Raw genomic sequence first — 26,489 nt, 5'->3', positions numbered from 1 at the left:
CATGCCTAAGTTCACCTTCGCGGAAGGACAGAGTTCTGTTCTTCAGCGTTAATCTACCATATTGACCTTATTCTTGAAATGATACCTCGCGGCATCTGTTTCTTAGCCATTATTACCTTTCACACCTATCGCAAACCCCTTAAAGACCCAAGGTCCTTATAAAGAAGAATGCTCTGATTTAGTCTCGGGCCATGCTTCGGAGGGGTCAAGTCAACGTGCATTGGGCAAACGTCGGCAAAGTGTGGCATCTGAGCCAGAGGATGATGAGGCCGACATTCCTTTACCTAACGTTCCGCTGCGTGTATCAAATAGGGCTCGGAAGAAGTCCAGGCTTCTTGAAGGGCATGAGGTTAGTTAAACATAGCTATATAGCCAGATGTAGCCTTAAAACAAAATGCAGCCTTAAAACTGCCCATAATATGATACTCCTGACTTCTCCGAGATCGTCTAGTCTGTAAACCAAATACTAAAAAATACGACCTTGAAGGGCATAAATTATGCAAGCCATAAGCTTTCCATGTTTGTCCTGTTTGCGGACCCGCGGTGACCCTGAGGTTCACCCGCTGAGGGTGACACACAGAGCAGACCCGCCTGGAGGGTGAGAGGTTTGGCCCCTCCACCCGCAAAAATGAGGGTGGAGGGTCACCCGTTGAGGGTCACCCTCAGGGTCTGGCGAGGCCTATTCTTCAGTGTTGAAAAGTCAAAAACATCGTCCTCTCATTAAGTGACTCACCGCACGTAGGTCAAACTGTGACTTTGTGCTGTGCCTTTCAAGACACATTTCAAGATTTGCGGACAAGGCAGGCGAGAAGGCGCTGGGAAAACAGAAGGCAACATCAACATGATAGATGGTCTAATCTTAGGGGTCCCAAACATCAAGCAAAGGTGTGCGATAACATACACACCTAGTCAGTGACGCGCAGGATTGCCCGTTCGAACGCGTCTGATTACTACGTGTTCATGTGAGACGCGCGGGCCAGCCAAACGGAAGCCACCTTACATAATAATCATATTGCTTGGCAGGGATACGGCCGAGATAACCGATCAGGTTAGATAGTGTTATGAAATGCACAGGGGAAGAAGGCAGGATGACACTGTATCGGCTACACGCACGTAGCCTACAAAGGAGCGAATGCTTTTCTAACGATAGGGCTCTTAATTCTCTTGCATAACGACTTCTCTCTTCGATAGATGTGTGTTCTCGATAAAGGGGTAAGTTCCTTATTCTAGGGGTTCGAGTATGCGGGCCAAGCCGCTAGATCACGTAATCTCACAGATTCGTATCAGATAGCAACGAGTTTGACGGTACATAACTATGTTCCCAACGTGGCCAACACAGGCCTTGACGAGGCTCCAAGTTAGTCAGGAAAGTAATAGTTCACGGTGGAGGAATGTGCATAGAGATTAGAGATCGTGGTACCCTGCATATCGCTTAAGGCGAGGGGTCAGCGTATGAATAATCATCATCATCATACAGTACCCTAAAATGATAGATGTTCTTTATTAGCAGACACTGAGCGGTGGCAGAGCAGCCGGCAACTGTACGCGGCTGCCAATGGACGCGTGCACTCTCTATATCATTAGCCTACTAAAAACCAATTTTCTCCTGTTATTGCGGCTACATAGTCTGATTTGAAAGAATGCGGGAAGACGGTTCGACGCATTTTCTATGATATTATTGTTTTTAGTAATATAACGGGCCTGAACACAATAACGTCGATTTCACTTTATTCAAATACTGGTTGGATGGTAGTCTACTATACAGTATGAACATAAGAATTAAAACAAATAGGAAAAAAGACATCTATAGCATTAACAACTTCTTAATGTACGGCATGTACAGTGAACTAGGAGTCAGAGCAGATCTTGACTTCTTCGTGCATCAGATAATGAATGAGTACTAGTTTTCAGTATCACGAAGAGGTATCTTGCCTTCGCTAGGGGTCTTAGAGGGCTGCTCTAAGAGAACGTAAGCCGACACAGCTCACCTTCAAGGGCCAACACAGCTCACCTCCAAGGGCCGACACAGCTCGCCTCCACCAAGGGCCGACACAGCTCACCTCCAAGGGCCGACACAGCTCACCTCCAAGGGCCGACACAGCTCACCTTCAAGGGCCGACACAGCTCACCTTCAAGGGCCGACACAGCTCGCCTCCACCAAGAGCCGACACAGCTCGCCTTTGAGGGCCGACACAGCTCGTCTCCAAGAGCCAACACAGCTCGCCTTTGAGGGCCGTGCTGGTAAGAAACCTGGTCCTACTTTCTTAATACCGGGATATAACCGGCCTTATATAGCCTGTCTCTCCAGCGGACCCACCGCGATCAGCCGCGCAGATCCAACCTCCTTTATCAGATAGTGGGTCTATTCCCCGCAGCAAGTTAAGTATGGCTATAAAATGACCGTTTAACTATTGGCAACACTGCACCTAATATGATTAAAGCAAAATGTATAAGAATCCAATGTGATCATTCACTTCTGCCGAAAGATTTACCATAACAGACTCGGAAAATGAAATCGGTACACTATAATGATGAGATTTAGTCATTTAAACGGAGATCTTGGGCAGCAATGTGAAGACATAAGAAACTAATAAAGAACGTAATGTATTTTATAGCGTGCGGGAATGATCGGAAATCCTCAAAATAAAGAAGTACAAACCTAACTATCACTATTCTCGCTCTAGAAAATACAGGGCTTGAGTGAAATGACAGTTGCAATGATATGACAAAAAAAAAGCAGATATAAATGAGGGCGAGAAACGGGCAATCTATTGTATACTTAAGTATCTGACGCACAATTACTGTCAGTATAAGTAATTGAGTAAAAGTGGGCAAGAAATTTAGTAGACTTGTCTTTGAAACTTACAATTATCTCCAAACAAAGCCTCTTTATAGCGACGAGTTGTCGAGATACTCAACGAGACAGAAATGGATGTGGCTGGCAGATTAAATAAAAGTTCAGTAAAAGGAAGTGATTCCAAGTTAGAGATGCAATCTGTGATCTTTCATTGCCTTATCACATAACTCCCAAGGCTTAACCATCTTCTCCCTTGCTATAACCTAACTTCCCCTTTGTAGTCTCCCCATCACTATCCCACGTGTTAATGCTCCGGTCTCGACGGTCATTTTTCTCTTTTCTGCTCTTAAAAAGCACCACCATGACAGGTGCATGCCTAGAAGCCGAACAGCTCATTTTTAAGACCTGTGATTCCATTAAAGATCAACAAATAGTTGCATTTTCACACAATTCATTTATGATTTGAACGCGTCAGTATGCCGACTCCGGATCCGTTTTAATCCGTTGATCTCATTTGATTTGTCATCGACCAAGCAAACCCCTTAATGAGGCACAAGACTATGCAATCAATCAGTGCATTGGGCGAGTCAATACAATATTTATTTCGCCCACTGCGGGTATGACTGCAGACTGCGAACCAGATTTTAAAGAAAAACGCGACTGACGCAGAACCCACGCGAAAAGGTAACAACAAGGTTTCTGACTTCATCGGCCGACTTTCTAATGATTTATCATATACAAAACAAAAGCCGATATATAGATAAGAATCATCTGAAAGCAGAAGATTTAGGCGACACCATGCACGGGTTCAACCTTCTTGGCCATAGGCTCGAAAACATCGGACCAAGCAGTGCGTATGAATTCGATGAGATCTGACTACAAATCGGGCCAGCACAAACACAAAAGGCCATCCATCACTGCGATCGTGACCCAACGTCAAATATCATGCACCAATGGACGCAGAAAGTCTTGCGCGAGGTACGTGTTTGTTCCACGTTGGGCGATATAGCCCTTCTGGCCCGAGCGCCGCCGGGTCATTGGCTAACATTGTGGAACTAGCAACCCTTTCTACCGCGGCGAAAGGCTTCAATGGACCCCCTATTCCAAGTGGTGTATCAGGTCCTGGTAGCACTGCAGCGGCGACTGGAGCGCTGTCTCTGACTGCGTTTTTGCTTGGCATCCCAAGCTCCGTCGACTGAACTGGAGGATTGCCTCGAGGCGATGGGGCTGCATACTGTGATGCCAGTGTTGGACCAAGAATTTCAAACCCATTTTAATGTCATCGTTGCGAGCTCCATTGGCCCTATTTCATTGACTGCGGGTTAAGATCGCCTGCATCCGATATGCGGAGATGTATTGACTGCTCATCAAGCGTCGTACTCTGCTACAGAACTTACTCATCTACCGAGTTACCGTTGTGTGGCTAAGTGGCCCGCAGTATCGACAAGGGCTGAGATACTGGCGCACGCAGTTTGACACAGTGTAAACACTGACTCGGACTTTCGTGTCGTCTGAACCTCAAGATTATTACTCTCGTGCTACAATGCCAATCCGCTTCCTAGATGCCTTGTAGCAGCCAGCACAGACATTAGTCATCCGCATTTGACAAACTTTTATCCTGCACGTTGGCCGGCCGTCATATTGCGCTTGAAACAGTACCAAGGCGGGCGGAAACCAAATATTAAATTATATGATAGTGGCTAGTATACACAATCAACTCTTCTGGCCTGGATGGAACCCAGATAGACAATAGAACAAGGTCATCCCCCTCCAAAATTGCACAGCAATGCAGAGAAGCTCGGTGTGAACGGAATACCACGAGCGGGTAGACACAAGAGCTCTCTACATCATATCATGTAAAGTCACTTTTGACAGGATATATGATATGTTCTTATGAATGCAATGGTCTCATAAGCAAGTGTCCGTCTTTTCCCTGTTTTCTGACTTGTTGGATATGGCTATCATGAAGACAGCATGATCGAAGATTCAGACACGCGGTAGGCTCGGGTCAAACGGGCTGTGCTAGCGAACTCATTGTTGAATATTGCTTTCCAGAACGTTGAGAGGCTGTGATAATAAGCCAATCTTGGAGATTGCCGGCTTCCATGTATTGCGTTTGTCTCTGGCAAGTTGGAGATAGGAATTATCCGTTGCTGCGTGCTATCTCGCATCCAGCTTTTGGCAATGTCGCTGACGCTGTAGCTGTGATTTTCACATATCATAAACTTTATTATAGTCTAAAGATATGTTTTCTTGTTCGATTCCAATTGCAGATAGTAAAAGCAAATCTCGGCATGCTGGCGGCGGCAGATATCCAGGGCGCAAGGACAGGATTTATCATCATTCAAGCCAATGCAGGTGTCGCGGTATAAAGGATTAGCCCAGAACAGAGAATAGTCTGGGAGACACTGATATTTCGCCATGGTTGGAGTTATAAGCCAGGCACGTGTAATTTTGAAATAAGCGAAGATGACAGCCGTGCTTTATAGTAAATGCGCAGATAAATATCTCGCACGCTCCGGCAATAAGAACAGGGCCTATGGTGACCTTCGAGTCCCACGACATTAAAAGGACACTGCAGGATTGATGTGTATGTTCTCCAGAACGGTTGCTCGCTCGAGAACCCGGGTCTGGGTTCCTATGAGTGAGGAGCCATATCCGAGAAAGCAGACCGCTGTCCTCCGGGACTGCCATGATTCGGCGGAATCTATTCATCTATCCTAGGTAAATTCGTAGCCTTTAATACAATCCGGTGCCCCCATAGACAGCCCTCTCGAACAGGAAAGTGCATGCATCGCGGGCCATGTGGCTCTGTCGTTGACCAATTTCATCAGCATCTTACGTTCCCGCTACCAGCATCTGGTGATCTACTAGAAGCCACTTCACGCTCCCGTGCTGCTAGATCCAAGATATCCCCTGCCCATTGACCGGTTGATCCTTCGCGTCCTCGCACACTCAATTTTTCTCTTCTTCGGCAGACATCTTCCACCCCGTAATAGACGCAGCTGTGATAATCCACCGCCCTTCGCGATACACTAAAGAAGGTTGCCACCTTGCGTCTGTTTGAAGACGCCATCGGAAGGAGACTCTGTGAGAAGAGATCGCAAAATCATGGTGCATGTGTCATTTCATCCCGGCCGCTGACGCCGTTCAACTCGAATGCAACGAGTGCTTTAATCGCAAGATATATCGTACATAGACATGTCTCCAGTGCCGTAGTGTAGAGCAAAAAGACACTACAACCAATTTTACTTATTGGCTTGCCCAAGTCTTTCTAACCGAAGGCGATTTTGGTTAAAACGACTTCCTTTTTGACCGATGGAAGACTCGTAAAGATTAATTAATGCCCTGGAACATCTATTCACTCTCTCCTAGTTGACCATCCGGATGAGCAGCACTACAACCACCTGGGCAATTATACCGACAAATCCATTCTCCAGTGTAGTCAGTGGTCTCACGACTCCAGCACTTTACCATGATTCTGACATACATATAAAGTCAAACCAGTTGCACCAGACAATAGGGGGCCATGAAATTTGTTTAATCTCCAAACCTCATCATATCCCAGTCCCAGAATAATGTCGCAGCGCGTTTTGCAACGCCAAGAGACGCCAGTCCTACTGCCTCCTCTTCAATCACTCCATTCAAGCATTATGCCAGAATATGCCGACAGTCCATCGGATTCCTCAAGTTCCGCTGCGGAATGCCCCTATTGCGTATCGCCTTCCATCCCAGATCTAGCGACCCTCGCCGAAACCATTCCAGACGGAGAATCTGGCACCCTGAGCCTTGCTACCTTGGAAGACCAGTTCCTGCGTACTGTAGTTAACCAGCCAGCAACTGAGTCCACCACCCAAGTCATATCCATTGTGCCGCGAGACCAACGGTCTTCTGCGTATTGGTCGCTGGTGACCTTGCTCTGCCACCGGACGTTCGCTACATATGGGAACCAAACTAGCATCCGGAACTTCAGTGTTTCTTACCATACGAAGTTTGAGCCTGGCGATGTTTTGAGAGCAGTCTGCCGGAAGGTTACTCAAAGACGACTGATCTGGTTTAAAGCCACAGTGACTCAAAATGACGTGCTGGTTGCCAACGCATCGGCTTTATACGATGAGATTCATCCTGAACCTGTGAACAATGAAGAGGCTCCGGAGATCAGAATCTCTGCAACTCTAAATGACCACTAGCCATTCGGCCCAGCATACAATTGATATTCCTCTGAAGGAGTGGCACAACTGGCACAACTGTAGTTGATACATGGAGCTGTACTTAACGCAACCTTTCAGAATATTTCGATACTGCACATGGTTTGACCTTTAAGTTTGTGTATTATGGGCGATTTGCAGTCACAGACGAGTTCCCTTTGCGGGTGAAGCTAGGCAGGCCCAGTTTGGCCGCTATGTAGTTAGTTGGTTTTGTGATAACGTATTCAACTACCGAGTCGTGCCTACCACTGAGCCGCGCCCCCTGTATTCCCATACAAATCCCCAAATTTTGAATGTCTATATCTCAACAAGAACTGAGCTATACTGGATAATATTAAGCATATCAGTTATTTATAAGTATATATAAGGGTAGGAGCTACCAAAATATAAATTCTGCTTATATTCATCTTGAATACGCATCGTATTATAAAATACAATGTAATCAATATTATCCTGGTAATTAATCCATAAGATGATATATAACTCATTATATAGAATATATATGACGTATATTTATAGTACCTACAGTATCTAGGGGAACAATTATAGACTGGTGAAGATATAGACATTCAAAATTTGGGGATTTGTATGGGAATACAGGGGGCGCGGCTCGGTGGTAGGCGCGACTCGGTAGTTGAATACGTTACCTTACGTTCTCGTTAGTCATCTTATTGTACTGTACGGACCCTTCGTCAAATGGAGCTCCTTGTCGTCAGCATTGACCGCTTAGGCGGGATGTTAAAATACTATGCAGCAGGGGCTCTCCAATCTAACATAGAAGATTTTCCTTTTACAGAGTGTCACCCATTCGCCCCGTTCTCAGAATATAGCTTGAGTCTAAACACTAAGACAAACACTGATCGCGCACGCCTTCAAGCTTCCAAATTATTGTGTGTATATTTCCCGGCATTCACGCGAAACTATGACTGCTTTGTGTTGCGTAGCTTCTGGCTCTTACCTACAATCTTGTCTTCGGATGCTATTACTGAGACTCGATTTTCAGAATAATATAAAATCGACAAAGCGTCTTGCTGATCTCAGTATAAGACAGAAATCTAATTTTTAGCAGCACTCAGTTGCTGACGGTTCTCTGATGTGAACGCTGATTAATGCGGAAACCCGAATAACTAACTAAAAGTAGAAAACCCTTGCAAGCGAATGATAATGAGTCTATTTATTTTAGAAGGTCGGAATAGGTTGGTGAATCAAGGCCGATTACTCGGTGAGCCTTTGGCAAGCCAGAACTGCAACAAGGAATACCTCGGGCAAGAGCATACCGGAGCAAAGTATGTCAACAACATATCTAAAGGAAAAGCTGGCAAAAGGGGAAGAATCCCTGAATGTCAACTGCAATGCCCGGGTTATCTCGTCCAAAAATGGTCAAGACATGCTACGGTTTCAGTTTGATCAAGGTTTAAGATTAACTGTAGACGTCAACGTATTATTGGGGCTTAGGCATCTGGGCATATATGGAAGCTGAAAATTGACTGTTAACGCTATGTTTAAGGACAACGCGTATATAAGAGAGGAGCTTCTGGTTCCGTCTCACCGTAGGTATAAAAGAATTATAGATTAATAGATCGAGCATCATATATGTTTCATATCCATCCGTGACACTACGAATGTTGGGTATTGAATAGATAAAATACACCCAGACATCTTTCGACAATCTTGGGTGAAAGGCCGGGCGGGCATTCCGCTCGATAATCTATACTGGTTTTACTTCGGTGTCTTATTGCCATATTCAGTCATCACGCTAGTAAGGCCAACCATCCACGAAATCCGGTGAAATATCGTGCAAATAGTAATTCCTTTTAGAAACCCGAGTAAACACGCCCGATCAGACAAAAGATATTTGCATTCATGACCTTATCAATGAGGTCAGGGGTGCCTAAACATTAGAAGGGGAATAGTACAATATAAGCAACTGAACAATTGCTGCAGCAAACCTCAATTTATTCGATGCAGTTTTGTTCCGTCAGTAAAGCAACATATTCTGTATCACGGTATGGGTATTGCCCGCAACGCTAATAGTAGACCTTGTAAGATGCAGAAACCTGAATACACAAAACTGGATGTGAGCAAAAATGATGACCAGATACTAAGCAGTCAGATACAACTAAAATGACCTGATTAACGTTAAATCACGACAGAACGTAAATGAGCAATTAAATGATCCCATATCCAAAATTCCCTTAGAAGCAGCGTATCTTATCGTTTCCCATTGCCCAGTCCGCTGGATTGGCTATTATGTGAAACTTCTTAATCCGTAACATACGGGTTCATACAAGCCCCTTCAAAACGCGAAGTGTATGTCCCTATGGCGCAGTGTATTGAAACAGTCCGAGAGACCGCACTTGTAATTGTATTACGCCAGCCAACACTCACGGTATAGCGAACTGTTTTCCCTATACCGCGATGTCAGGAACGTTCAAGCATACACACTCACTAGAATGTGCAACTAGCCATTTTCTCACTTTTACATTTAAGACACTTTTACCGTTGCGTTACTAATCTGACAAAAGTTCATAGCCCCTATGTGCGTAATACCGTGATAGGCATAGCCCACATTCCACTCTTTTTTCCCGCGAACTTTACTCTTTACTCCTTGATACAAACTTCCCACACAGCCTACTTATTCCGTTTTAACACATGAACGATGTAGCTCTTCTTTTACAAGAAACCGCCAATATGCGTAATAAAAAGCAATCCTGCAACTGCGTCTCCCCCACATCGAGCATTGAGAATAGACTAAAATAACACTATCTGTCTAGACTACAACTATTCCTATCTTCCGCTCAGTGTGCAGAGTACTACTCCAGTAAGTCCGCGTGAGTTCTTTATGTCTATCAGCACCTACAGGAAAGTAGTATTGCTATAGTGGTTCCCGCAAACCGGCTCCCCATAGTCTATAACGTCTATTACGGAGGCAATAAATGACATTAACCGAAGAATAATGTCAGTCAATAATGCGGCTAATTGTGAAATATTAAGAGCCCAAACAAGCAAGATCTTCCTCCTAGAACGTAGAATGTACTCACCGGCACTGTATGTATAATGGGATCTAAGCAGCCGGCAAGAAAGGACGAAAAGAAGAGTATATCATAATGCGGCCAGCTTGTCACGGAAAACCTGCCAGCTGCGAGAGAATAAAGAGAGATAAAATCACAACCCCTGGACCCTAAAGCCATAATAGTTCAATTAGACCCAGCCCAATCTAAAGCTCTCACTTAACCCATCGGTCCCACCTTGCTACCGAACCGAACCGTCTAATGTCAAAACGCGAGATCTTGTTTCCGCGTTTTAACCACGTATTCAACCAACACAACCAATCAATAACAGATACATGTACCACATCTCTTCAGCTCGCTCAGGATTGTTCCCACCATTCGAAGCCTGACGCAGTCAATGATATCGCTCTCTCTCTATTTCACTTGCAAAGTCGAGGTCCCACCCAACGCCCTTCAGCATTGCCGCATTAGAGCTTCTTAACATTTACCAGAAGGACTGTGTATGGCAGCGTCAAACCTACAAATCCCTCCTACCAAACCCGCAGTGTCAGTTGGAGACCATCGACATCGTTTTCACTACAAGTCATCGCAATTGAGCTCGAGTAGAAAGCAACGAAACACTTGGCTAGTGGAAACGGCATCAGTAATGTACTCATGATTATGATCCTTGAATTCAGCATTGCCAGCTTTTGCGAGATTCCTAGCGAAAATAGGATCATATATAGACAAGTGTTATCCGTCTCATCTGCAAGCTCATCATGATTGCACTACGAACGCAACTAGAGGGCAAGTACCAATCAGGAAAGAGAAAAAAGCGTAATAGCTCTTATCAGCGGAGCGCTGACAGAACTGTGCAATATAATATAGTATTCTGCAGCCGCCAAATAAGGGAATGGCTAAAAAGCGAATCCAGACATAAATGCCTCCATTAGTCTCGCCGAGGCTCAAAGTTCGCTCTGTGAAACAATATATATAAGATCTAGAAAACCTACATAGCGATAGTAGATACCTGAATATTGCCGTTAGGCACAATACGTCAGCGTATTAATTCAGGCAAGCCACCAACTAATTGGGATTATGACGACACAAAAGACCACAGGTTTCTATTAAAGTAACCTCTTTGATTCAGAATACAGCTTCCAACTTGGAATCACAAATACACCGGATTTTCTCTCGCACCGCCTATAAATTTTGTGAGAATGAACGAAACTAACAAAATAAAGATTTACCGCGTCTACTCTGATTACACTTATCTTGCGTAACAAATATCCAAGGCTTGTCTGAAACAAAGGTCTGTAACTGATATCAAAAGCGACAACCAAGTAAAATATATCGAACCGCAAATCATCTTCCAACGTATTCTAAAAGACTTTTCTTTTGACAGGCCATTAATGAAGAAATTAAAAGTAACTGGGGACTTTTTACTTAAAAGAGATTAACTGAGACTACTGAATTGAGACACTCTTTGCGAGTTTAAATAGTCTCGATACATTATCTTTCTGTTTCAGAGATTTATTTTACAGATTAATCAGTAGATTCTGTTCAGGGACTTCGAGGTTCTGGAGATCAGCGAGGATCCCAAGAGCCAGTTTGGACTTTCTAAGATCTACAATTTCTCTATACTATTATGCGTAGGTTATGATATCATTCAGTGATTTCTGTGCGAATTTTTCGTATAACGTCTACTGACACATGTAGTACGTATCGACTATCATACCAGCAATATCTACAGATTGTTTGAACAAGAAAGAATAGGGCTCCATGTAAGGAATTTAACCCGATTAAAATGAATCTGTTATGACTTTGTACTGTAGCTATTAAGCCTTCCAGGCCAAGATAGCCACAAATAATCAACACTATGTCCTCATTTTCGAGTTTTATTCTTTTAATCAGTATTATGAATTTTCAGTATGATGCATTTTGATGGTGAAACATTGGCATGCCATTCTACCACGTGGGTATTCGGGATCAAAATTCAGAAAATATCTATAATAGACTAGCGTTAATTGATGTTCCGAGAATTCCTTGACTCTTGGGATATCCAGGGCCGCTCCCATGAACATCTGGGCTTGTGCTGCCTTTCGACGGAGAAAGCCCAGAACAATGCTGGCCATATTGGTGCAGCGCGATAGTATAGTATTTCCTCCTGGAGAAAAGGTCGTGGGCATCAGAAGGAAAAATAGCTTCCCTGATTCGTCATTTTCGTGATGGCAGTGCTGGGTTTTTTGGGGAGTGTGACGGGCAAAAGTGAACTCGGAGTGGAGAAACGGGCAAGAGGGAGACCGCTAGTTGGGGTGCAGTTTATTGAGGTTACTTATTTAGGGCACTCAGTCTTCCGCTCACCCTGTGCTCAGTGATCGCCTTAGGCTGCTCAGGGTGTGCTCAGGTCTACTCAGTGAGCAAAAAGCGGCGAGGGGTGAGCACTAAAACGGAAAGGGAAGGCCATCGACCTGGCGAGAAAATCAAGTACGTATGAGTTATGGGCCTGTAGATATTTCTTTTCTTGTGCATTTCTTGCATCTCCTGTTTAAATGACAGCACATACATCAATCACATCATGTCATGTCATATCATCAATCATATCATCCGTCCACAGTAGTATCTATTATCGATCATCCTCCCAGTATCTATCTCCACTCCCATCGCAGCTCCCCCGTCTACCACGCATTTAACCATACATCCCATCCCACTCCTCCTCGTCATCCTCCACGGGCTTCTTTCTCCGAGCCTCCTCCTTCTCCCTCTCCTGCTTCGCAAAATCCGTCCGGTCAAGCGGGCACGTCCCCCGCAGGCGCAACCACGGCCGCACACACTCCATATCAAACAGATGCGTCGGATGGCAGGGCAGCCGCACAACAAGCGGATACTGGTCCTCCAGGAAGGGATTATTGCAGATCGGACAGGTCTGGTCGGGCTTTAGAGATTTGCGAGGGACGCGATCGAGCACTACACCAGACAGCACATATAATCAGCAAACCACGCTCCTCAACTCCGCAAAACAAAAGCAGGACAGACTCCTAGCCTCCCAGGCCCAGAATACCACCCCAGGACTTGTCTTATACATACCATCACAAAACTCCTCACTCGCCCCTTCCACCTCCTTCGGCGGCATTTCCGCCTCGCTCAACAACGACTGGATCATCTGCGTCAACAGATCTCCTCCAGTTCCGGTCCCGGTCTCGGTCCCGGCCTCAGCGCCTTCGCCTGATTCCGCGGCTCCCGGGCCCTCGCGACGCATCACCTCGAACGCCTCGGCGAGGGAGTAGAACGCGGCGCTGACGTCGTGGGGCACTGGGACGGCGTGCGGTCGGGAGCGGCCGGTCTCGTCGGGGCTGATTTCGGAGAGCGTCGCGAAGAAGGTGGAGAGGTCGGGGCGGCGGCGGCGCGCGGAGGACGCGCTTGTGGAGGGGTCGGTGGTGTTGTGTTCGACTGGTTGGGAGGGTGGGTGTTAGTTTGAGGAATCTTTTTTGGATGGGAGGTGGGAAGGACTTGCCTTCGTAGGTGGACATGGTGGGCGGTTTGCGTTTGGGTGGTGTAGGTAGGTTGGAGGAGAGGATGGATAGATGGAGATAAGGCAAGGTAGCGCGGGGTAGAATTGGAGCCCGCTGGGTCGGAGGCAATTCGGCTCAATCCTCTTGGGTCGCTGGGGGGTTGAGACCGTTGGATTCAATTGTAGAAAAGGATGAGGTTGGAGAGGAGGATGGAGTGTGATTATAAACGGAGGGGAGCTCCGTGATTCTGGTGGATTGATTTTGAGGGGAGGAAAGGCAGCAGCGGAGACGCGGCCGGTGGTGTTCGCTCGGTTGCGTTATCCTTTCTTCTCTCCCTTTCTTCCTTCTTCGCCTCTCGACGATCGAGTCATTCAGGACGGCTTAATTGGACATACATTATGTTTTTGATTGACATGGATACTATTTTACGATTGATATTTTGACAATACTATGATATTTGCACATATTCCGACCTATCCTAAACGCACCGCTAATGACTGTCCCTGGAATAACTAACTCCTATGCGCCAGCAGTATACTTGAATGCTTCATCAGTAATTGAAATCCTCATATAATACTGTCCTTTCTGCAAGCCAGTCCATAACTGAACCTTTCAGAACAGGACTGCCACAGAAGTACCACACATCAGCCAGTGACAGGTCCAAGTCCGCAGCATCAATTCTGCGACGCTCGACTCGCGCTGCCGTCGCCATGATTGCTTTCAGATGTTGGACTACCTTATCATCCTGGGGATCTGGTCCAGTGAGAAAAAGTCTCGTGGATTGAGGTAGTTCAGGAAAGCGGTGGAATGTATCCACAACCAGCCCGATGTCATCGACATGCATGGACCAGGAGAGATGCAAGCGACTGATGTCAAGGCCTGGAAGCTGTGCAAGGACGGGCGTTATTCCGATTCCGCCGGCGATGAAAGGAATCAGGTCCTGTCCGCCGTGAGAGTTGATCACGAAGTCCCCGCCAAAACCCTTCAGAGGAACCTCAAGTCCGGCTCGTTCGTTGGTTCGGAAAAGATGGCTGGTGACGTTGCCGTTCTTGCGAGCTGTGATCTCGAACTCATCGGGCGGGAGGTCCTTGTCTGGATGTGACGATATTGTGAATGTCCGGACATAATCGTCGTTCAGGCTCGACGGGTCATCATCTTGCATGTGACGATAACCCATATCCAGCTCTTCCTGGAAAGAGAATGTTGCGTATTGACCAGGCGTCCATGAACCAATCTGTTTGGGATCTGATATACGGAAGCGAAATCGTCCGATCCTCGGGGTTATGATTTCTTTGCGCACCAACGTCGCTGTGATGGCTGGTCCGTCCATCATGGCCGGGGTGGCTTTTTCGGTTGCCAGGTACCGCACGCTTGGGTTGTATGGGGATAGACTCCCTGCGATACCTCGGAAAGCGAGGGATTTCTCTACATATCGAGCAGCGGTGACCGTCACTCTCACAGCGAGATTGGATCTTGGCAGCACGGCGGCCGCATTCTTACCGACCAGAATCTCTACTTTCCCTGTAGCAAAAAGCGCATTTCCAGTTTCGAAATCCGGAAAGACGAAGCCCCCGAGCGGAGTCACCTGAAGATTGCCCAGGCTCTGATATAATCGATTGCCAGAATATTCAGGATAGACAAAGACAACTCCACTCGGCTCGTTGGACACCACACGCACGAAACCTGGGGGTCCTCCACGAATATTTGTATCCATGTCGACTGTCCCATTACGGGATGACATGAAAAACGTGTCGGCTCGATCAAGGAAGCGAATAGCCTCTGGCATTAGCTGGGGAGAATCCGAAACCAGTCTTGGTTCCGGCAGAGCAGGCACTATATGTCTTGCATTTATATATTTGGGGCAATTTCCTGTGTTCGTAAGCAGATGAATGTTGGTTATTCCAGTAAGACAGGTATTTACCCAGACTTGCGTCAATGTGAACCGTCATATGCGCGAATCCTGTATGACTTGCAGCTGCTTTGTCCTCGTCTCCGGAGGCTACAGACCCGGAAATCTGCCTGCCGTGGAGCTTTCCCCGCCGGCGGGTTTCTAAATCAATTACCAGGCCTGAGAGCAATTTCTCAGCCGATTGATCCTTTGGTGAATCTTGAAATAGCACATCCACTAGAGGATCATATTTGCTGTCGATGGGAGTGTTGATTTGGACGTAACCCTCAGCCGTGGGGGTAGCGAAGCCTGCTTCGCCGCCCCAGATGGTTGACCAGGGCCTTCCCTCACGGTCCACTGCACCGATGGCCATCAACGGGAACGTTTGAAGATACATGCTTATCCTGGGGGTTAGGAAGGGATTCGTAGGGTTGTCTTGCGGGGGCACACGAAGTAAGCTATGCATCTTCTTCTCGCCCTCGTGCCAGGTGATTGGCCCCGAGATGATAGACGGCATGATGGATTGTGACGGTGCGTTTTAGGTCTGAAAGCTCGATGAAATCCGTGAATTGATTTTCAGAGCTCAAGAAGCTCAAGAAGCTCTTCTGGGAGTTTTTCGTTCTTTGATCTCGGAATTGTACCGGATGGCATCATCTCTCGAGGACATTAGTCGATGCCAGCGAGAGAGCGGCGGGGTAATCAATTTGTTAGAGTTTCAGACTCGAGATTGGTCAGCAGGGCGGAATTCTACGACTGGATGAATACTGCTGATATTGCAGAACTATACCATATATTTATGGGAAGTCTTGGTTGTACATGAACCACGGACACTCTTCAGCCATTCAGCTTTCCTTGGAAATATATACCACGGTATTCGTGTTCATAATTAAAGCTTCATTTGGTGGTGATTTTTGCCAAACTTGCCAGAACGGTCAATAGGGCGATGTGAACCCTTTTCTCTTTCTACTCTTAACCAGATGTTGGATTTATAGTATAGGCTCTGTAGTTGCCAGAGGAAGACCCTGGCAGGGATCGATACCTCAGGCCAGAATAATATGCGTAGGGCGGGACCTGCCCCAGGCACCCACCGCGCCAGGCAGCCATTCCCCGATCGGGCAGTTGTTGACACGGCACGTGCCAAGACCACGGGATGCGATGGCCTGAGAATGCAGGCGGTGATTTGGACGGTTTCGATGGTTTGGATACTCTCAGATGGTCTCGAATCTGTTGTCTGCAACAATCGAGGTCCTCCACACGAAGAGTGAAACATTCGAATCCTGCGATCGTACCAGTGGCCCAGCCAGACCCGGTTTCCCAGACACCTGCGCCTTGTTGTCGGTCGTCGTCATCGCATTTGAGTACCCGCTAGTTTGACTGGATTCTTTCTTTAGCAACACCCGCAGTGGAGTCGAGATCGGCCGAAGGAGGCGCTGCATTGCGCACGATTTCACCCACGGCTGACCGTTGCTTTTGTTTTCATTCCTTCGCGTATCACATCTCTTCTTCTTCATCGTCTTCCTCCATTTTCTGGTCGTTGTTTTTTTCTCGCTTTTCTTTACATCCCCAGTCGAAGGCAACATCCTGGATTATCGTCTGACACCTTGACGGCGCAGATCTCCATTGTTTACCTCGCACCGCTCTTCTCCACTTGCGGCGACTGGAGTTAATCTCATTATTCCCACCCCAGCATCATGCGAGCCATTCGTGCCAAATCCGTGAAGCCGTCAGCCTACCCTGCGCTGCCCTTTCATGTCATTCGGGGGTTGAACTTCCTTTCGGCGCTCCTCGTCGCAATCATTCTGGCCGTCTTTATCTCCAATCTATCCAAGAGTAGCCATAAGCTACCGTGGGCCTTCTTAGTGGTAAGGCTGCCATTTTAACCTCTCCCAGCCTGCCGCAAACCTAGCTAACGGGACCTCTCTACCTCGCAGCTCCTCATCTCCTCCGTTCTATCACTCCTGAACTTCGTCCTCACCACTATCACGCACTGCTGCTATGGCCTCTCCCCAATACTCTCCGCCACCACCAACTCCATCCTCTTCTTCCTCTGGCTCATCTCCCTCGGCCTCATGAGCTACAGCATGTCGCACACCATCCTCACCACCTGCAATGCCACCTACTGGGGCACCTCCACCGGGATCAACGTCTGCCGCATCTACAAGGCCCTGTACGCCTTCACCGTCATCGGCACGGCCACCCACCTCGCCGGCATCGCCCTCGACGTCATCGTTCGCAGACGCCAGACCCGTCTCGGTGCCTACGACCCCATGGCCTCCAGCACCGCCCTGAACGACTACAAGATGCACAACCGCGACAGCAGCATCATGTCCACCGGCATGGGTCCCTACGGCTCCGGCCCCAACCCCTACGCCCACCCCGACGATGACCGCCACCCGGCCTTCCGTCACTCGCACCAGCCCTCCGATGACTTCTACAACATCCCTGACCCCATGGTCTCCGGCGGCGCGGGCAACCAGCGCGTTCCCCCGCCCGTCTACGGCGCCAATTCCTCCCTCGAGCAGTACCATGCCGGCGATGCGCAGGACTATGCGGAGACTGCCCCCGCCCTGAGCCAGCGGCGGACCCCGCGTGTGCGTTTCAGTGCCTATGATGGATATAATCATCCAGCCGAGCAGACGGGTTACGATCCGGCTGCTTATCGGTAGATATGTTACACTGTGCTGTGCTGTGCTTGTACGGGTACATTTTCTACCTATCTTGTCTCGTTCGGAAAAGAGTGTAACTGTACGCTACTGGGAAGTTATATTGATTGGCTGGCTGGTTGGTTGGCTAGTTGAGCTAGCTAGTTATCAACCATTCAGCCCGTCGTGATCTTCATTTTTTTTTCTCCCTTTCGATATGATGTGTTACGAACATTGACATCGCAAAAAGGCCCCGGGGCTTCGTGTATTTTGGATAGTGATATTCATGATTGCTGCGGATGGCGTCATTGGGATGTATTTCTTTTCTTCTTTTCAAGTCCAGCGAGGGTTGTTACGTTTATTTCGATTTATTGTGTTTTTAATGCATTTTTTGGAAATATGAGAGAACGCTATTGAGCAAGTAAATTCGAAGGAGGTTGGTTTGACATGGTCCAACTGCTGAGGTTCCAGACTAGCCAAATTGGTCGCGTATAATGCGACCGTAAATTAGTGGGTTTAAGTTCATAAGCGGAGACGCAGTAATCGTCGAGTAGACCAGGATCATGGCTAAGAGTTCATAACCGTAGGATTTTGAAGGGTGAGGTAGGAGACAGGTACTAGGAGTATTAAATTCCACACAGTGAAATGGACATGAGTGAGATGATATAATATGTATGCAACCAAAACATCAAAGACATTTATTCCAAGACTCTTCTACATGATAACCTCGTTGGCAACATCCTGGATAGACAGTTAGATTTACTGAGACAGAAGGAGAAGGGGAGAGTGTTAGAAGGGGGAGGGAAAGAGACATACCCGCTTGAGTTCCTTATACGGCAGACAGACGCAGTTCTGGACGCGCACCTCGTCGCCGACACCACACTCCTTGCCAAGGATGGTGATGCTCTGGACCTTGATCCCGTGCTTCACGATGCTGGTCGAGTGGCTTCCCATCGGGATGGGCGTGCCTTCGACACGAGCCCAGGCGCCCACGCGGCTGCTCCACCCGATGATGGAGTGCATCACGCAGGCGTCGTGCTTGATCTCGGCGTCCTCCAGCACGATAGAGTCCTTGACACGGGCGCCGGCACCGACGACCACGCGCGGTCCGATGGAGACGTTGGGGCCCAGCTTGGCGGTGGGGTCGACGCTGGCGGAGGGGTGGATGTACACGGGAGGCACGATGGTGGCGGAGGGCGCGATGAGTTCTTCGGACTGCGCCTGGAAGGCCTTCTGCAGGTAGAGAGCGTTGGCGGGGACGGCGGAGCCAGCGGTCTTGATCTGGCGCCAGAAGTCCTTGGTCTCGTGGACGAAGAAGCGGTTGCTGTCCGCGAGATCGGACAGGATGTCCTGCTCGAGACGCAGGACCTCGCTCTTCTCTTCGTCCTCGGCGGCGATGAAGGACGACTCCAGGTTTTCGGAGGAGGGGTAGGAGACGAGACGGGGGCGGGTGGTGCGACGCTTGATGGCGCTGCGGATGGAGGGGAAGATGCACTCGGTGGCGAACAGGTAGACGCCGCAGTTGATGAGGTTGGAGATGTGCGACTCGGGCTTCTCGACGTAGTGCAGCACGCGCTTGGTGTGCGAGTCGGACACGATGCAGCCGAAGTTGGTGGCGGCGTCGTTGTTCACGCGGGTTCCCAGAATCACGGCCTCGGCGTCTTTCTCCTCGAAGAGTTTCAGCATCTCGCCCAGCGGGAAGGAGCAGCAGACGTCGGCGTTGAGCACGAAGATGCGCTCCGGCTTGCCCTTCAGGATGGCATCGCGGAAGTGGTAGAGACCGCCGGCGGTGCCCAGCGAGGTGTATTCGCGCAGGTACTGAATGCGGAATTGCGGGAACTCCTTGGCGGAGTCTTTGATGAAGTCGCGGAAGACCGACTCGTCGTAGTATCCGACCAGAATCACTTCTCGAATATCAGGGATCTTCGCGAGGGCCTTGAGGCCATGGTGGATGATGGGGTGCCCGGCGACTTCGAACAGAGGCTAAGAAGAGTGGTCGGTGGTCAGTGTGATTGTTGGGCGAAGATCATGGGCAGAATGGCGGGGCAGTGGAGGAGGAAGAGGAGGAGGAAGAGGAGGGGGGAGAGAAGGGGAGAAATGCGACTCACCTTGGGCACATCGAGGGACAGAGGCCTAAAGCGAGTTCCTCTGGAGGGGCCTCCGACCTAGAATCAAGCGTTTGGTTAGGAACAGGGGATTCATTCCAACGGCGGGAACCGTCAGGGACACCTACCAGGATGATGGCCTTGGTGGAGGCCACGTTGGTGTGTTCCCGCACTGGAACTTGAAGCATTGGGTCGAGTGGAAGGGATGCAAGGGGTGAGGACGAGGGGAAAGATTGCCAGCAGGTACGGCAGTCGAGCAGATGGAAAGCAAGGGGAAGCAAAGGAAGGAAGAGAGCGAGCGACAGCATCTCCACCGCTTTAGCGTCATTTCCGGTCTCAGTCGACGCTTTCCATGGTTCACCGCTTGCTCGGGTGGGACATGTCTAGATCTTTATTTATTGTATTTTCTTTTATTTTAATTCATTTTTAATTCATTATTCTGGTTCTGTACATATGGACAAAAGTAAAATGAGCAATGTCAAAAGTACCGTCTGTGAAACGTGATAGATAAACTGCTGCCAGAAGTGTACACTTTTCCTCCGCCGCACCAACAATCTGTCGGAGTCCCTCCCAATTTGCTGCATTTCTATACAGCTTCTTGTCTTCTCCCGGAATTCACCCCGTCCATCTGTCGACCCCCATCGCTGAAGACTCGCCATGGCAGCAATGGCAGGCTATAAATATCCCACCCTTTGGATCCTCTTCTCATTCACTGGGAGATTCCTACCTTTCTCTTATTCACTTCTCGGACAGAGACTCCTTCAGTCCTTCTTACTTGACCTTCTCTTCTATCAAGTCCTCTCTCTTCCTCATCTTCTTCCTCGCCTTTCTTTCCAATTCTCTCTTTCCCTCTCACTCTCTTTCTTATCTTCCTGACTCCTTTCCTGCTTTTCTATCTCTCCTCCATCACTATACCCTTGCCTTCTTCTCACTTTATCATGTCTCACGCCATTTCCCTTCACTCCTCTCCCTCTCAGGCCATGCCGTTGCGTACACACTCCCCAGAGACAAGACTCGCTATCCACGGCTTAATCCACCCCGGTAAGTTACAGACTTTCTAGTTCAATGGCTCTTCTCTGACTAGTTCTAGACAGTACCCAGGGCTCCTCTTCCCCAACCATGTCGGGCCAGAGCAACGATGCCATTGATTTGATTGCCCAGGATATGAAGGCTCTGGTCAAGAAGATCCAAGACCTTCGCCACATTGGGATCGAGGATAGCAAGATTGCTCTGCCTAAGATCTGCGTCATCGGTGATCAGAGCACCGGCAAGAGCTCTCTCATCGAGGGAATGTCTGAGATCAAGGTCCCCAGGAGTGCAGGCACTTGCACCCGTTGTCCCATGGAAATCAACCTCTCTGAAAGCGAGCGTGGTCAGCCCTGGACCTGCCGCGTTTTCTTGTCGGGAAAATACATGTTTGACCCCTCCCACAGGCTCACCAAAATCCCCAAGAAATCCCAGCCTCTTGGCCCGTGGTCCCCCCAAGACCAAGAAGATCTGCTTTTTATTGAACTGTCCAACAAGAATGACGTCCAAGAAGCCATCAAGTGGGCTCAGATCGCTATCCTGAACCCCGGCCATAATCCAATGGACTACATTCCCGGCAAAAATGCAGATGCTACCATGGACTGCCAGGTGAAATTCTCCCCCAACGTGGTGCGGCTTGACATTTCTGCTCCCAACTTTCCCAACCTCTCGTTCTACGACCTCCCCGGCGTGATCAGCCAAGCCGAGTTTGAAGATGAGCGCTACTTGGTCGCTTTGGTTGAAAACCTGGTGAGGCAGTACATCTCCCAGGAGAACTGCATAGTTATCCAGACGTTGCCCATGACCGATGATGCTACCAACTCTAGTGCAGGGCGCATCATGCGAGATGTGCGCGGAGCCACGGAGAGGACTTTGGGTGTCTTGACCAAGCCTGATCGAGTCCAGTCCTGTGAATCATACAACCAATGGATAGAGATCTTGGAAGGAGACAAGTTCACGCTCGGACATGGATACTTTGTCGTTCAGAACAACCCCGATCCTTCCGTGGGGCATGCCCAAGCCCGGGAGGAAGAGGCGGCCTTTTTTGCATCAAGCCCGTGGTCGACAGAGCTTGCGGCATACAGAGACAGATTTGGCACACGAAACCTCCAAACTAGACTGTCGATGTTGCTCCTCGAGCAGATCCAGGGATGCCTACCTCGAGTTATTGAGCAAATCAATGCGAAGGCCGACCGTATCGACGCTGAGCTGAAAACACTCCCTGACCCTCCAAGCGCTAATGTGCAGTACATTCTGTGCCGGAATATCAACCAGTTCAAAGAAAGAATCACTGCACATTTTGATGGCGGCTCATCACAGTATCCCCTCCAAAAGCGATGGGGTCACATGGCTTTGGATTTCCAAAGGGCCCTCATGAAGACCCGACCGACCGTTCAACTGCTATCACAGTCTGATCGTGTTCTTGAGCGCGACGGTGATTCGGACTGCGAAATGACCTCGGTTCAAGTCCCTATGAAACGGAAGGCTCCTGCCACCAATGGCTTTACTCGCAGTGCACCTCATAGTCCCCGTGATGTAAAGCCGAGCGTAGAGAGCCAGCCCTCTGGGTACCATTTTCCTGAATTTGAGAAGTTCGACAAGCCTTTACAAACATTTACCTGGGAGGGGATCCGGGAGATTAATGAGGAGTCTTACCGTGCCGGCATTCCCGACCAGGCGGACCCCAAGGCAATTGAAATCATGCGGCAGAAGAGTGTCATCCATTGGATAGATCCCATGAACGTCTTTATCCAGTCCACCCATCGGCTTGTCGGAGACATGATTCTGGATCAATTGGCAGAAGTCTTCAGCCAATACTACCAGACCAGTCTGTACAAGGAACTCGTGTATATCATTGATAACTTCCTGAAAGAGCTGAAGGAGGAGCACGAGCGCCATGCCAAGGAAAACTACAACATCGAATACAACAAGCCCTTCACCATGGCGACAGTGACTCTTGACCACGCCATCAAGAATGCGTTCGGATATCTTAGCGCTCGTCGCACGGAGGCTCGCATAAGCTATTATTTGGACAAACATAATATCGGCCCCGACCATCCGCGGCGAGACGCAGAGAGGAAACGATTGACGGCTGCAGAGATTGGGCCCGAACGGTTTGAGCAAGAGCTGAAGATGATGGCGGTAGGACGAGTCTAGTCTACGTATCGTTGGTAGTGCATCGGACTGACGAATTCTAGTCCACCCGGGGGTATTACGATATCGCTAGCTCTAGGTTCCTGGACTGCACCTGCCAGAGTGTCCATACCAAACTGTTTTCCAAGTGCAGAGAGGAGCTGATCCCTGTCATCGAGGAGAATCTGGGCATTCAGGATGACAATGGTAAGTTGGCAAGCTGCTCTTCCGATGATGAGACGCTGACGCGGGATCTACCTAGCGATGGAGCGTTGCCAAGAGCTCATGGCCGAGCACCCGGAACGCCAGCGCCGCCGCTACCATCTCCAAAGAGAACGGAACAAGATCACCCAGGCACAGGAATGGCTTGAGACGGCCAAAAAAGAGGAGCAGTCAGACGGAGTGTACGATTTCGGCAGCCGCGTCAAGACGGAGCCCATGAACGACTGGATGACCCGTCCCTCTTTTGTTTAGGTGTGGTGATTGATGAAGGATGTACTATGCAAGCTGTCTGATGGCTTTGGAAGAATGTATTCTGACGGATTGGAAGAGTTGAAAAGGAAGAGATACTCTGCGGGCTGGCGGGGTAGAGAAACCCCACTCCGCTGCCCTAAGCCCTAAGCCCTATCCGTCCCCAATCGGCCGTGGCATTGGCGCAGAGAGGAATGGAGGTTCTGTGGAAGGATTAGCCTGGCATACAATACAATGTCTATTTTAGCAGAAGAATGACAAGGTAATCTGACTGGAAGCTGTCACTCCGTAGTCGAACCTCGCCGGGAGCGTCGTACAGAGTCGTGAGTCATGGCGTGAAAGCACGGGCCAAGCCGGGCTTTATTTCTGCCCCTCAACTTCTCCCACCGAATTCTCCTCTTCCCCTCCACCCTCCCGCTCTATACCCCCCATCCAACCATGACGGAACCTAACGCTGTCAAGGAGGCCGAGGCCTCCATGGCCAACCTGCTGCTCGACGACGTCACCGGCGAGAAGGTTTCCAAGACCGAGCTCAAGCGTCGCCAGAAGCTGCGCGAGAAGGAAGCCAAGAAGAAAGAGAAGGAGGCTGCTGCTCCCCCCAAGGCCGAGAAGAAGGCTTCTGCCGAGGAAGAGGAGGCTAACCTGACCCCCAACGTATGTTACCTAAGATACCTTGCCCTTATTTCTTCTTTGCTTCCCAATTCCTTCGCCTTCCGGGTCCGCGATTCATTGAATGCTAATGGTTGATCGTTGTCTAGCAATACTTCGAAATCCGCAGCAAGCGCGTTAACAAGCTGCGCGAGAGCAAGCACCCCGACCCCTACCCCCACAAGTTCCACGTCAAGGACGATTTGCGCCAATTCCTCAAGGATTACGAGGGTCTGGCCAAGGGTGAACAGAAGACCGATGTCAGCGTCAGCATTGCCGGCCGTATTTACACCAAGCGTGCCTCGGGCACCAAGTTGATTTTCTACGACATCCGTGCCGAGGGTGTTAAGGTCCAGGTTGTGTGCCAGGCCCAGCACACCACCGGAGACATCTCTTTCGAGGAGCAGCATGAGAACCTGCGGAGAGGTGACATTGTCGGTATCGTCGGTTTCCCCGGTCGCAGCAACCCCAAGAACCGCCCCGATGGAGAGCTTTCCATCTTCGCCAAGGAGGTTGTGCTCCTGGCCCCCTGCTTGCACGCCATCCCCTCCGAGCACTACGGTCTCCAGGACAAGGAGCAGCGTTTCCGCCAGCGCTACCTGGATTTGATCATGAACGACAAGTCCCGTAACGTCTTCGTCACCCGCTCCAAGATCGTCAGCTACATCCGTAACTACTTCGACACCCGTGATTTCATCGAGGTTGAGACCCCCATGATGAACGCCATCGCTGGTGGTGCCACGGCCAAGCCCTTCGTCACCCACCACAACGAGCACGACATGAACCTGTTCATGCGTGTGGCCCCCGAGCTGTACCTGAAGATGCTCATCGTCGGTGGTTTGGAGCGTGTGTACGAGATGGGACGTCAGTTCCGTAACGAGGGTGTTGATCTGACCCACAACCCCGAATTCACGACCTGCGAGTTCTACTGGGCCTACGCCGATGTTTTCGACGTCATGAACCTGACCGAAGAGCTGGTCTCTGGACTCGTCAAGCACGTTACCGGCGGCTACGAGACGACGTTCCACACCCAGACCGGCGAAGAGTACAACGTCAACTGGAAGGCCCCCTGGCGGCGTGTGGAGATGATCCCGGCCCTCGAGGAGGCCACCGGCGAGAAGTTCCCGCCCGGTGACCAGCTGCACACTGCCGAGTCCGGCGAGTTCCTGAAGCGCGTGCTCAAGAAGACCGGTGTCGAGTGCTCGCCGCCCATGACTAACTCCCGTATGCTTGACAAGCTGGTGGGTGAGTTCATCGAGGAGACCTGCGTCAACCCCACCTTCATCACTGGCCACCCCCAGATGATGTCGCCGTTGGCCAAGTACCACCGCCAGCACGTCGGTCTCTGCGAGCGTTTCGAGGCCTTCGTCTGCAAGAAGGAGATTGTCAACGCCTACACCGAGTTGAACGACCCCTTCGACCAGCGCCTGCGATTCGAGGAGCAGGCCCGCCAGAAGGACCAGGGTGACGACGAGGCCCAGATCATTGACGAGAACTTCTGTACCAGTCTGGAATACGGCCTGCCCCCCACCGGTGGCTGGGGTATGGGTATCGACCGTCTGGTCATGTTCCTGACGGACAACTACAGCATCAAGGAGGTTCTTGCCTTCCCGTTCATGAAGGACGACAAGACGGCGCAGGACACCAAGAGCGCCGCCGAGGTGGCTGGTATTGAACCCAAGCCCGAGGAGGGAATTCGTAAGTAGTCCATCTTATTTCCTTACTTCCTTTGAATGAGTTTTGAGCGACACTCGCTAACCTTCGCAGCCCACAAATAAACTAGCTTATGAATGAATGCGGCATTACACATGGGATGATCTTATCTAGTTGATGACTTTTGGCTCTGCATGTTTAAAATTTTCTATCAATGAAGGGATGCATTTCAAACGAAAAGGTTTTAATTGATTTGAAGAGAAGACGTGTTTGTGTAGCTTGTGTGTACTTTGATGTTGTATACAGCAAGATAAGAATAAAAGTAGACCTTGAGTTCCGGATGGGATTGCGATGTAATCTGTAGCTGCTTGACCTGCTTGGATCCATCCATTGTTTGGATATTTGGATGACTATTG

The 26,489-nt window shown here is 49.3% G+C and overlaps 7 protein-coding genes across 7 annotated transcripts; 4 read left to right on the top strand and 3 right to left on the bottom strand.

The window, feature by feature from the left end:
- Positions 1 to 6,375: 6,375 nt before the first annotated feature.
- On the top strand, positions 6,376 to 6,987 carry P170DRAFT_422061 (uncharacterized protein; the record flags this gene model as incomplete). The annotated part of the gene is made up of 1 exon (XM_024847410.1): positions 6,376 to 6,987. One exon carries the CDS (start codon positions 6,376 to 6,378, stop codon positions 6,985 to 6,987), a length of 612 nt encoding a protein of 203 aa, XP_024710827.1.
- A 5,601-nt stretch (positions 6,988 to 12,588) lies between these two features.
- On the bottom strand, positions 12,589 to 13,791 carry P170DRAFT_43161 (uncharacterized protein). Its single transcript, XM_024848074.1, has 3 exons — positions 13,510 to 13,791; positions 13,083 to 13,445; positions 12,589 to 12,962 (listed from the first exon to the last, which is right to left on the bottom strand). Exons 1-3 carry the CDS (start codon positions 13,523 to 13,525, stop codon positions 12,685 to 12,687), a joined length of 657 nt encoding a protein of 218 aa, XP_024710826.1. The 5' UTR covers positions 13,526 to 13,791; the 3' UTR covers positions 12,589 to 12,684.
- Positions 13,792 to 13,984: 193 nt separating this feature from the next.
- Positions 13,985 to 15,517, bottom strand: P170DRAFT_433051 (putative oxidoreductase, FAD-binding; the record flags this gene model as incomplete). The annotated part of the gene is made up of 2 exons (XM_024848396.1): positions 14,120 to 15,517; positions 13,985 to 14,060 (listed from the first exon to the last, which is right to left on the bottom strand). A coding segment is annotated over exon 1 (1,174 nt), but the record flags the coding sequence as incomplete, so codon positions are not given.
- A 1,086-nt stretch (positions 15,518 to 16,603) lies between these two features.
- P170DRAFT_506104 (uncharacterized protein) lies at positions 16,604 to 18,484 on the top strand. The gene is made up of 2 exons (XM_024854361.1): positions 16,604 to 17,257; positions 17,327 to 18,484. Exons 1-2 carry the CDS (start codon positions 17,087 to 17,089, stop codon positions 18,059 to 18,061), a joined length of 906 nt encoding a protein of 301 aa, XP_024710824.1. The 5' UTR covers positions 16,604 to 17,086; the 3' UTR covers positions 18,062 to 18,484.
- Positions 18,485 to 18,551: 67 nt separating this feature from the next.
- Positions 18,552 to 20,420, bottom strand: P170DRAFT_506103 (mannose-1-phosphate guanylyltransferase). The gene is made up of 4 exons (XM_024854360.1): positions 20,271 to 20,420; positions 20,146 to 20,202; positions 18,854 to 20,020; positions 18,552 to 18,778 (listed from the first exon to the last, which is right to left on the bottom strand). Exons 1-4 carry the CDS (start codon positions 20,328 to 20,330, stop codon positions 18,752 to 18,754), a joined length of 1,311 nt encoding a protein of 436 aa, XP_024710823.1. The 5' UTR covers positions 20,331 to 20,420; the 3' UTR covers positions 18,552 to 18,751.
- An 841-nt stretch (positions 20,421 to 21,261) lies between these two features.
- Positions 21,262 to 23,775, top strand: P170DRAFT_443277 (putative dynamin GTPase; the record flags this gene model as incomplete). The annotated part of the gene is made up of 3 exons (XM_024850526.1): positions 21,262 to 23,310; positions 23,367 to 23,508; positions 23,564 to 23,775. The coding sequence occupies 3 exons, from the start codon at positions 21,262 to 21,264 to the stop codon at positions 23,773 to 23,775; spliced, it is 2,403 nt and encodes an 800-aa protein (XP_024710822.1).
- Positions 23,776 to 24,064: 289 nt separating this feature from the next.
- On the top strand, positions 24,065 to 26,413 carry P170DRAFT_375299 (lysine--tRNA ligase KRS1). The gene is made up of 3 exons (XM_024845312.1): positions 24,065 to 24,426; positions 24,531 to 26,118; positions 26,188 to 26,413. The coding sequence occupies exons 1-3, from the start codon at positions 24,211 to 24,213 to the stop codon at positions 26,196 to 26,198; spliced, it is 1,815 nt and encodes a 604-aa protein (XP_024710821.1). The 5' UTR covers positions 24,065 to 24,210; the 3' UTR covers positions 26,199 to 26,413.
- Positions 26,414 to 26,489: the final 76 nt, after the last annotated feature.

The sequence above is a fragment of the Aspergillus steynii genome, assembly GCF_002849105.1.
Source record: "Aspergillus steynii IBT 23096 chromosome Unknown P170scaffold_1, whole genome shotgun sequence".
Lineage (NCBI taxonomy): Eukaryota > Fungi > Ascomycota > Eurotiomycetes > Eurotiales > Aspergillaceae > Aspergillus > Aspergillus steynii.
The sequence above is the reverse complement of the archived record's forward strand: the minus strand, read 5'-3'. Positions and strand labels throughout refer to the sequence as shown.